The sequence below is a fragment of the Falco cherrug genome, chromosome 1, assembly GCF_023634085.1.
Source record: "Falco cherrug isolate bFalChe1 chromosome 1, bFalChe1.pri, whole genome shotgun sequence".
NCBI lineage: Eukaryota > Metazoa > Chordata > Aves > Falconiformes > Falconidae > Falco > Falco cherrug.
This window is the reverse complement of record NC_073697.1, coordinates 101,026,176-101,037,046: the sequence shown is the minus strand read 5'-3', so window position 1 is coordinate 101,037,046 and position 10,871 is coordinate 101,026,176. Positions and strand designations below refer to the sequence as shown.

Below are 10,871 nucleotides of genomic sequence, written 5' to 3'. Positions count from 1 at the left end.
TCCTGTCCCACAGTGACAGCCTGGGGGTGCAGGGAGTTGTCCATGCCCTGCCCTTGCTGACAGCCCAGGGAACAAGGGATACATCCATGCACTGTCCCACGGTGACAACCCAGGGGATAAGGGGGACATCTATCCCCTCCCCATGGTGACAGACCACAGGATGATGGGTATGTCCATGCCCTGTCCCACAGTGTCATCCCAGGGGAACGGCTGTGCCCTGATCCATGGTGACAACTCAGGAAGTAAGAGGGATACTGATGTCGTGCCACACGGTGGCAGCCCAGATGGACAGGGACACAAGTGCCCTACCCATGGTGACAGCCGGGTGCACAGGGACACCCTACCCACGGGGGCAGCCTGGGTGGACAGGGAGACCCTACCCATGGTGACACCCCGGGTGAATGAGGACACCAGTGCCCTACCCACGGTGGCAGCCCCGGCGCCCCTCGTGCCCCACGTTGCCCTGGCCCTGCCCCCTCCACACAGACCACGCCCCCTCCGGCCCGGGCCCGGCCCTCTCCCCGGCCCCGCCCCTAGTCCCTCGCGGCCCCGCCCCCTGGCGGCCGCGCCGGCGCCGTGCTCTCCCCCGGCCGTCCCCGCCCGCCCGCCGGAGCCGCAGCGGCAGGGCCGGGGCCGGGCCGGGCCGGGGCCGTGGCCGTGGCCGTGGCCGTGGCCGTGGCGAGGGCAGGGCCTGGCGCGGGGCCGGGCAGCGCGGCTGCATGAGGTTGATGCTGCTGTGCTGCACCTGGAGGGACGAGCCTATGGGAGAGGACGAAGGTGCGTGACCCCCCCCGGGCCCCCCGCCTGACTCAGCGCTTCCGCGCCGCCACTGGGGCCTCGCGACCCCCCGCCCGGCTCACCCGCACCCCCAGCCAGCCTGCAGCCCCCACGCATCCCTCCCGCACCCCCATATCTCCTCCCGCACCCCTGCAGCCTCCTCTGCACCCCCCATCCAGCTTGCATCCCCGCCACATCCCCCCCACGCTCCCCAGCCAAACAGCACCCCCCCCGCAACCCGCAAACCACCCCCTGCACCCCTCTTCCAGCCCACATCACCCTCTGCAGCCCCCACGGCACCCCACTTCCATCCTGTGTCCCCCACATCTACCGTGTGCATCCCCAAATCCCTCTGTGCACCCCCCATCCAGCCTGTATCCTTCCTGCACCCCTACATCACCCCTGAACCCCCCTTCCAGCATGCACTCTCTCTGCGCCCCTAGATCTGCTGCATCCCCTGTCCAGCCTGCATCCCCACCCCTCTGTACCCCAAACCCCCTTCTAGCCTGCATCCCTGCATGCACTCCACAAACACCCTGCATCCTCCCCTGCACTCACACATCCCTCTTTGCACCCTGCAAACCCTGTACACCTCCTTCCCTGCACCCTGATATCCCCCTGCACCCCCTGTCCCTCCTGCCTCTTTCTCTGCACCCCCACATCCCTACTGTGCCTCCCATCCACTCTGCACCCCTCATCCCTCCCCGCACCCCCACTAAACTTGCACACCTGCAGCCCCTCTACATCACTCGCCTCCCCCCTGCACCCCTTTACCCCCTCTGCCCCCTCTGCGCGCCCCTGCACCCCTTCCCATCCTGCAGCCCCCCCATCCAGCACCCATCCTATACCTCTCTGTATCCTTGCACTGCTCAGTACCCCATCTATGCTGCATCCTGCAGCACCTTCTGTGTCTCTGCACCCTGCTGGGTCCCCCTGCATCCCCCAGCACCCATCCTGCATCTCTCTGTATCCCCCCATGCTCCCTGTATCCCCCACCACCCATCCTGTATCTCTCTTGAGTACCCCCATGCCCCCTGTATCCCCCAGAACCCATCCTGCACCCCTCTGGGTCCCCCCTACATCCCCCTGCACCCCTCTGTGTCCCCCTATGCCCTCTGCATTCTCCAGCACCTGTCCTGCACCTCTCTGGGTACCCCTGCATCCCCCAGCACACATCTTGCACCCCACTGTGTGTCCTTACAACCTCTGCATCCCCTCCTGCACCCTTCTGAGTCCCGCCATGCCCCCTGCGTCCCCCAGCACCTATCCTGCACCCCTGTGGGTTCCCCTACATCCCCTGCATCCCACAGCACCTGTCCTGCAACCGCTGCACCCTCTTATACCCTCTGCATCCCCCAGCACCCATCCTGCACGCCACAGGGTCCCCCCATGCACTTTTGTGTCCCACTACATCCCTCCTTTACAATCCTTCCATCCTGTCCCCTCCATCTCCCCCCACACCCACCCTGCACCCCCTAATCTCACCTGCACTCTCTGCACCCATCCTGCACCCCTGTGTCCCTTGCTGCACCCATCCTTCACTCCTTCCTCATCCCCCCTGCACCCTTGCATCCCCCCTACCCTCCCTGCACCAATCCTGTAGCCCTGTATCCCTCCCTGCCCCCATCCTGCACCTCATTATAACTCCCACACCCATCCTGCACCTCAGCCTGTGTCCCCCATTCCGCCGCTCCTGAACACCCAGCCTCAAGCACCGGGCACCCCTCCATCCCTGACACCTCCATGCACCCCAAACATCTGTTCTGCACTCAGCACCTTACTGTGTTGTCGTCCCTCCATCACCCTTGTGCCCCCTGGCCTGCCTGTGCCCTGTGCTGGCTGAACCCAGCGCCTCTGTGGGACACCCCTGGGACCCCAACGCTACCCCCTGCACCCCAGGCTCCCTGTGTCCCCCCACCACCATGAGCACCCAGCACCCCCAGTGACAGGGGCACCCAGGGTCAGTGCAGTGCCTCTGGGGGCAGGGGCTCTCTGGAGGTGGCTTGGCGCTGAGCCCCTGTCCCCAGCCCTGGGGACATCAGTGCCACGACCTTGTCCCCATTATGGGATGGCTGGGGGCTGTGGGTGGAATTTTTCACCCCAGACAGAGGGACATAACTCAGGGGCATGTGCCTGGGTACTGCTGCAGGTGGGTGGGGACAGCTGGCAGAGTGACAGCCCTGTCCCCCTTTTGTGTGTCGTCGTCCGTGTCCCATCCCTCCCCCCCCCTCTATCCAGGGACCGACCTGCCAGTGTGTTCGAGCTGCGGGCAGGGCATCTACGACGGGCAGTACCTGCAGGCGCTGAACGCCAACTGGCATGCCGACTGCTTCAGGTAGGAGCCTGGGGACAGCGGGATGCTCCGTGGGGACAACAGGATGGGGACAGTGGGACCCCCAGCTCTGGCCATGGCAGGGGCATGTGTGAGGCTGTCACTCACACCTGGATGCTCGCCGGGGCAGCGGGGGGTGGGCAGCGCCCACCAGGTGATGCTGAGCCTGACAGAGGGCTCTGCTGCCAGCACCCCGCGGCCGCCTTGCGCTGTCCCTTCCTGCTGGGTAACGGGTGACAGGGTGTGAGGCTGATGTCACCTGGCCCCCTCCCGCCCCGTTTCCTCTTTCTCTGCACCCTCCCGGCAGTTCGAGTGGTGGGAGCCCTGAGCAGGAGGAGAAAGGTCCTGGGTCGAGGGGTGCAAGGGGTGACCGGGGCCTGGTGGGGTCCCTGTGGGGCTGGGAGGGTGCTGAGCACGGCAGGGCACCGGGGTGGCCTCCCCGTCCCACGGAGGATGCTGGCAGCTGTGCTGAGGAAGAACTGCGTCCTGCGCGCTGGAGCCAAGTGAGTGGGAGCGGGTCGGGCTGGACTCTGCTCCCCCACGGACCCCGGGGGCGCTCCGCCTGCCCCCCCCCAGCCCCCCGCTTGCCCCGTCTGTGTGTCTCCCCCTCCGCCCCACTCGGCTCCCCCCTCCCTCGGCCCCAGCGGAACCGCTGCGAAGCCTCCTCCCGCCCCCCCCCCCCCCCTCAGCTTGCAGCCGTGGGAGGGAGCGCGTGGAAGGGAGCGCGGGCCTCAGCCCAGGCACGCGGGGTGGGGGGGGTGGGGGGTGTAGGGGCGCCGTGGGGGGGAGGGGGTTAAGGGGCGGGGCGGCGCAGCCGCCCCCCATTGGCCGCCGCCCCCCCCCCCCCCCCCCCCAGCCCTGCGTAGGCTTTGGGTAGGCTTTGGGCTGCGCAGGCGGTGGTGGAGTCCTCGCGCGGTGACGTCATGGGGTGGGGAAATTCCGCGCCGTGACGTCACGCCTGGTTGGTATTCCACTTGCGTTAGGCGCCGGTGACTGCGGCAGTCCCCGTGCAGCTTCTTATAGCCCCCCCAGCCCCCCACCCGGGAACTTCCCACTAGCACCCCCCTGCACCCCTGCAGCACCCTTCATATGTATCCCCCTGCACCCCCCTACAGGAAATCCCCTGTAGCACCCCCCTGCAACCCCCCTGCATAATCTGATGCAGCACCCCATCACACAGCACCCCTGCACCTGCCTGTGCACCCCCAGAATCCACAGCACCCTCTGCGCCCCTGGGTGCACCCTCCTATTGTACACTCTGTGCACCCCCCTGCACCCCCATCCCCTGCGCCCTCCTCCCCGGGGCCAGAGCAGAACCCTGCACTGTAGGCGTGTCCCCCTGCACCCTGTTTGCAGCAGACAGGGTGTTGCATCCCCAAGGCTGGCATGCCCATGGCCAGAGTGGCACGTCCCTTTGTGTGTCTGTGACCAGGGTGGCACATCCATCCCTGCATCTGTGACCAAGTTGGCATGTCCCTCTGTGCCAGGGTGGTGTGTTCGTGACCAGGCTGACATGTCCCTTCATGTGTCCATGACCAGGCTGGCATGTCCCTCTGTCCATGACCAGGCTGGCACATCTGTGACCAGGGTGGCACAGCCCTCTGTGTGTCTGTGATCCATGATGGCCTGTCTGTGAGCCAGCCGGCATGTCCCTCTGTCTGTGAGCAGGCTGGCACATCCCTCACTATGTCCATGACCAGGCTGGCACATCCATGCAGGGTGGGCACCACCCTCCCCATGCCTGTCTCTGTCCCTCCCCCCACCATGTCCCCACATGTCCTCACACTGCCAGCCTGCACAGGCACCCCTGGAGCCACCCACTGCCGCCCTGGGGACAGTGACACACAGATGCAGTGGCCCTGCAGCAGGGTAGGAAACAGGGGAAGCAGCTTGCCCAGAGCGCCATGGGGCAGACTGGCACTGGCTGCCCCCCAGGGTGACAATGGGGACAGGGTGATGATGGGGACATGGTAGCAAGAGAGTCCCCATCCTCTGCCACAGGTGCTGTGAGTGCGGGACCTCCCTGTCCCACCAGTACTATGAGAAGGATGGGCGCCTGTACTGCAAGAAGGATTACTGGGTGCGCTTTGGGGAGCTCTGCCATGGCTGCTCGGAGCAGATCACCAAGGGGCTCGTCATGGTGAGCACTGGGGGGGCCTGGGCGGGACATGGAGCCCTGACCCATGGCTGCACTCCCTGGAGAGTGGGTGAGATGGGGAGGGGGTGCAGACCCCCAGCGTGGCTTGGGCTCTGGCAGTGGCAGGGGTGTCCTCTGCATTTTAGGGGCACCCTGGGAGGGGCATGCACCCATGCCGGGGCTGGGGATGCTCAGGGTGGTGGGGAGATGTCCCTCCAGCTGTCCCCAGCCTAGCGGCACAGCTGTCCCTACCACTTCACAGCTCAGCCTGCCCTTCCCTTGGCCTTGGTGCACCCATGGGTGCTCACAACACCATCTGAGCCCTGGCACCTGTGCTCAGTGCCCTGGCCATCTGGGCTCCCATGGCTGATGGCATCTGTCCGCAGGTGGCCGGGGAGCAGAAGTACCACCCCGAGTGCTTCAGCTGCCTCAACTGCCACACATTCATCGGGGATGGGGACACCTATGCGCTGGTGGAGCGCTCCAAGCTCTACTGGTATGTCCTAGCCTGGGTGAGTGGCTGGGGGGTACACGTCCTCTGGCAGCCCCCCAACCACCCGCCTCCTCTTGGCCCCGCAGCGGGCACTGCTATTACCAGATGGTGGTGACACCGGTCATTGAGCAGATCCTGCCGGATTCGCCAGCTTCCCGCATCCCGCACACTGTCACGCTCGTCTCCATCCCCGCCTGCTCCGATGGCAAACGTGGCTTCTCAGTCTCCATTGACCAGGGCTGTGGCACCGAGCACTCCCGCACCGTCCGCGTCCGAGAGTGCGTCTGTGTCCCCTCTGCCACCGTCCCCTCCCCGGGGCTGGGGGCATCCCACATCCCTTCTGCTGGTGGGATGCACCCCACAGACTTTTTGGGGTGGGAGGGTGAGGGATGAGGCTGATGTGTCCCACTCAGCCAGGGATGGCCAGTGCTGGCATGTCCCTGGCCATCAGGGTGGCTTGGAGGGTGACATCTGGCATTGTGATCACTTGGGGTGATGACAGCCTCACCTGGGGTGAGGCTGGCGTTGCCTCATCTGCCAGGGTGGGTTCTGGGAACCAGGCAGGCATGTCCCCAAATGCTTGGGATGGCTTGTGGGTACTGTGCCAGCATGTCCCCATCCAGGAGCAGCTCATGGGAAACATGTTTGTGTGTCCCCACCTGCTAGGGGTGACCCATGGGCAACATGCCTGCATGTCCCCAACTAGCAAGGATGATTCGCAGGTACCGTGACTGTGTGTCCCCATCCTGGAGGGGTGACTCACAGTTACCATGACAGCATGTCCCCAAGAAGTAAGGGTGGCTTGTGGGCAGTGTCTGTGTCCCCAGCCAACACGGGTGGCTTGCCTGCCTGTTCCCAACTAGCAGGGGTGACCTGCGGGCAGCTTGTTTCCATGTCCCCATCTGGTAGGGGTGACCCGTGGGCAGCTCGCCTGCACATCCCCATCTTGCTGGGGTGACCTGTGGGTACCGTGGCGGCATGTTGCCATCTCATAGAGGTGACTCACAGGGGACATGACAGCCTTTCCCCATTGGCTGGGGGTGGAGCGTGGGCTGTGTCCCAGCACATCCCCACCTCTGAGGGTGTTGTGGCTGGGGGGGCTGACCCCCGCTGCCTGCTGGCCCTGCAGGGTGGATCCAGACTGCATCAGCCCTGACATGAAGAACTCCATCCACGTTGGCGATCGCATCCTGGAGATCAACGGCACCCCCATTGGCCATGTTCCCCTGGATGAGGTATACTCCCCCAGGTCACCCCAAACCAACACCTTCCCCGAGTTGCCCCCTAAACCATCCACCATCCCCACCATCATTTTCTGCCCCCAGATTGACCTGCTGATCCAGGAGACCAGCCGCCTGCTCCAGCTGACCATCGAGCATGACCCCCACGAGCCCCTTGCCTGCGAGTCAGGGCTTGCCTGCAGCCCCCTGCCTGCCCCGTGCAGCCCCCTGTGCTCCCCTGCCCCCCCACCCTGTGGGGAGCCTGGTGCCATGCGCCAGAGGACTGTCACGTAAGGCCACCAGCTTGCCCACCTCTTCCATTGGAATACCTCCTTGGAGTTGACCCTCTGTCTGTCCGTCAATCCCGCAGGAGGAGCTGCAGCACGGACAAGTCTCCGGGCTCTGGCTCAGTGGGCTCACCCGCGTCCCAGCGCAAGGACATCGGTCGCTCTGAGTCGTTGCGCATTGTCTCCCGTGCCCATCGCATCTTTCGCCCTTCTGACCTCATCCACGGCGAGGTGCTGGGCAAGGGCTGCTTTGGCCAGGCCATCAAGGTGGGGCTGGGTGACCACCAAGTGTCACGGGCATGAGGGTCTCAACTCCCAGGGGTGGGGTATCATCTCTCCTGGGCTGTCCCGAAGGGTGGGGATGGTATCTGGGAGCTGGTGATTCAGCCCCTGCCCTCCCTGCCAGGTGACACACCGGGAGACAGGTGAGGTGATGGTCATGAAGGAGCTGATTCGCTTTGATGAGGAGACACAGAGGACCTTCCTCAAAGAGGTGAATATCCTTGTCTTTAATACCCCTGGCTTGGAGGGGGACATGAGGGATGGGGCTGTCCGATCCTGTCCCCCACCATGATATGGGATGCTGGGCATGACACCTGGACTGGGGATGGCCAGCCACCACAGGATGCAGGCAGCCCCTGCCTGTTTAATGGAGAAGACATGAGCAGTGGGTCGTCCGGGTGGGTGCTGAGTGTGTGGGGGTGTCACAGGCACGGGGGGGTCCTGCAGGTGAAGGTGATGCGCTGCCTGGAGCACCCCAATGTGCTGAAGTTCATCGGGGTGCTGTACAAGGAGAAGAGGCTCAACTTCATCACGGAGTACATCAAAGGGGGCACCTTGAGGGGCCTCATCAAGAGCATGGTGAGCTCTGGGGGGCAGGTCAGGACCCCCCAACCCCACAGGCCTGGTGGGGCTGGGGGACCCCTCTCCTCTGCTCTGACAAATCCCTCCTCCTGCCCCCAGGACAGCCACTACCCCTGGAGCCAGCGGGTCAGCTTTGCCAAGGACATTGCTGCTGGCATGGTGGGTGCCACCCAGGGCTGGCTGGGCAGGATGAGTGCTGGTGGGTTGGGGACAACCAGCTAGGGGTTCCCCCCTTTTCTCAGCCTATCCTTCCCCCAGGCCTACCTCCACTCCATGAACATCATCCACCGTGACCTCAACTCTCACAACTGCCTCGTGCGGGAGGTGAGTTCTCTCACCTTGATGGTGTCCTCCCCCAGCCCGGCTGGGGGTCTCAGCCCCCTACATGGCTCTGCCCACCATTCCTCTCTACCCACCCAGAACAAGAGCGTGGTGGTGGCTGATTTTGGGCTGGCACGGCTGATGGTGGATGAGAAGAACCAGCCTGAACATCTCAAGAACCTGAAGAAACCGGACCGCAAGAAGCGGTACACGGTGGTGGGGAACCCGTACTGGATGGCCCCTGAGATGATCAATGGTGAGCCTGGCCGTGATGCTGTGAGTGGGGATGTGGCCAGCTAGGGCTTTGTCCCCAGGCAGAGGATGCTTGGTGGGGCAGGGACAGGCTGTGCAGCATGGCTTGACCCATCTCTCCTGGCAGGGAGGAGCTATGATGAGAAGGTGGACATCTTCTCCTTCGGTATCGTCCTGTGCGAGGCAAGTACCACCGGGATTGGGGTCTCCCTGTGGGGTTGGGGTCCTCACTGAGGTTGGGGTCTGCCCGGGGGGCTGAGCCCACTCCTCCCTCCCACTCTCCTCCAGATCATTGGCCGGGTGAGTGCTGACCCCGACTACCTGCCCCGTACCACTGACTTCGGCCTCAACGTCAGGGGCTTCCTGGACCGCTACTGCCCCCCTGCCTGCCCCCCCAGCTTCTTCCCCATCGCTGTCTGCTGCTGTGACCTGGACCCTGAGAAGCGGTGAGTGGTTGGGACCCCCCACTCTGGGGGATCACTGGGGCTGGTGGCACAGGGAGGACGGGGCCAGTGCAGTGGAGCTGCCACGTGTCCCCCCTCTTCTTGCTCAGGCCATCCTTCAGCAAGCTGGAGCAGTGGCTGGAAACCCTCCGCATGCACCTGGAGATCCACCTGCCGCTGAGCTCCCAGCTGGAGCAGCTGGACCGAGCTTTCAGGGAGATGCACCGGCAGGGCGAGGGCGGGTTGCCTGCGCCCCCACACCTGCACACCCTCTGAAGCCACAGGAGAAGGAGCTGCACCCACCGCAAGCATCTCCTCCGGCTGCCACCACCCCAGGGGCTGGATCCCTGGGGCTCTCCAGATGAGCCCCCCACTCAGTCTCCTCTGCACGGGCTGCTCATGCTGCTGCCCGCACCGTCCCAGGGAGCTGGCTCTCCCCGGGGCTGCACGGCCCCTATGCATCCCCCCCACGGAGTAGCGGTTGCCCCCAGGACAAGCCCGGCTGGCCACACGGTGGGGACCTTCCCCGTGTGTGTGTCCCCTCCCCTGGCTTGCTTTGCTTTTGCACGCCTGGGGGCTGTGTGGCCACTGCACCCGCAAAAGCCTGTGGGCTCCCCCGTACAGAGCCGCAGCCTCGCGGCGGTGCCTTGGCTTTCCATGAACTTGCACTGCGACACAGGAGGGACTGCCCGGTTCCTTTGGTCGGGGGTGGGGTGGGGTACACAGCCCCTGGCCCCTTGAGGGAGCATGGGTCATGGGGCAGCCTCACAGCAATGCCCTCGTCCTCGGCCAGACCCTCTCATGCTACTTCTACTGGCACCCTGGGCTCAGGGGGCTGCCAGCACCCCTGGCCGAGTGAGGGGTTCATGGTGGGGACACACACTCTTGTGTGGGGACAGGCATGTAGTGGTCCCCCCCCACTGCCCCCATGTCCCTGCTGCCCATGCTAATCCGTGACCACGCATCCCTGAGAGCAGCACCAAGTGGTACAGAGGGGTGCGGGGATGCAGCTCGTCTTGGTCCCCTTGGCCTGGGGTGGTTGTGGGGGGTTGCGCCGCACGGTGCTTTTCATGCTCTTTATTCAGGTTCATTTTTCTGTAAGATATTTAAAGAGAAGAGTTTGTATTATTTTTTCATACAACGTAGCGTTTGCCATTTGTCACTGCCTCGGTTCTGCTTTCCCGAAGGGATGAAACTGTGAAGCCTCTCCGTGCACTTTTGCCCGGGAAGTCCAAGGAGATGTCCTCTCTGGAGGCGGGAAGGGAGCTCAAACTGTGATGTACCCTGAGCCGTGAGTCAATAAATCCTTCCCCGCTCGCTGCCCGGCCTGCTTGGGAATTGCTCGCCTCCCCCGGGGGGCTGGAAGCTCTTGGGGAAACTGAGGCATGAGGTCCCTGTGCTCAGGGTGGTGTGGTGGTACTGGGCTTGGTGGCATCTCCCAGGCACCCTATGGTGGCAGCACTCTTGTGTTCCCCCCAACCCATCATGGGTGTCCTCCCTGGCCCTGAGGCTGATGCTGTTCCTGCCTGTGCCACCTGGCCAGGACCTCAAAGCCCTGGGTCCCCTCCCCAGGCAGACGTGCCCACTGTCACCCCATGCGATGGCAAGAGCCCATGGTGGTGACAGGCAGGTTACGGAGCTGTGTGACTGTGGGCGCCATGGAGCAGCTTTGCCTTTGATGTAAAACAAGCCCCAAGGGACAGTGAGGTAGCCTGTGCCCATGGCCATCCCATGCTGTCCCTGTG

The 10,871-nt window shown here is 64.4% G+C and overlaps 1 protein-coding gene across 4 annotated transcripts; it reads left to right on the top strand.

The window, feature by feature from the left end:
* The first annotated feature begins 566 nt into the window (after positions 1-566).
* On the top strand, positions 567-10,446 carry LIMK1 (LIM domain kinase 1). Of its 4 annotated transcripts, XM_055697903.1 has the most exons (17): positions 621-777; positions 3,016-3,112; positions 3,417-3,612; positions 5,111-5,249; positions 5,633-5,742; positions 5,826-6,017; positions 6,869-6,974; positions 7,065-7,249; positions 7,330-7,513; positions 7,653-7,739; positions 7,976-8,107; positions 8,210-8,269; positions 8,369-8,434; positions 8,531-8,687; positions 8,811-8,866; positions 8,972-9,129; positions 9,237-10,446. In XM_055697903.1, the coding sequence occupies exons 2-17, from the start codon at positions 3,097-3,099 to the stop codon at positions 9,400-9,402; spliced, it is 2,010 nt and encodes a 669-aa protein (XP_055553878.1). In that variant the 5' UTR covers positions 621-777; positions 3,016-3,096; the 3' UTR covers positions 9,403-10,446. The 4 variants fall into 4 exon arrangements, with proteins under 4 accessions (XP_055553886.1, XP_055553897.1, XP_055553878.1 ...); XM_055697911.1 differs by lacking the exon at positions 3,417-3,612 and having other exon boundaries at positions 567-777; XM_055697900.1 differs by having other exon boundaries at positions 7,976-8,269.
* Positions 10,447-10,871: the final 425 nt, after the last annotated feature.

Coding starts and splice junctions, on each gene's coding strand:
- LIMK1 (XM_055697900.1), top strand. Junction 6,018..6,868: donor CGCACCGTCCGCGTCCGAGA/GTGCGTCTGTGT, acceptor CTGGCCCTGCAG/GGTGGATCCAGACTGCATCA. Junction 8,688..8,810: donor GGCCCCTGAGATGATCAATG/GTGAGCCTGGCC, acceptor CTCTCCTGGCAG/GGAGGAGCTATGATGAGAAG.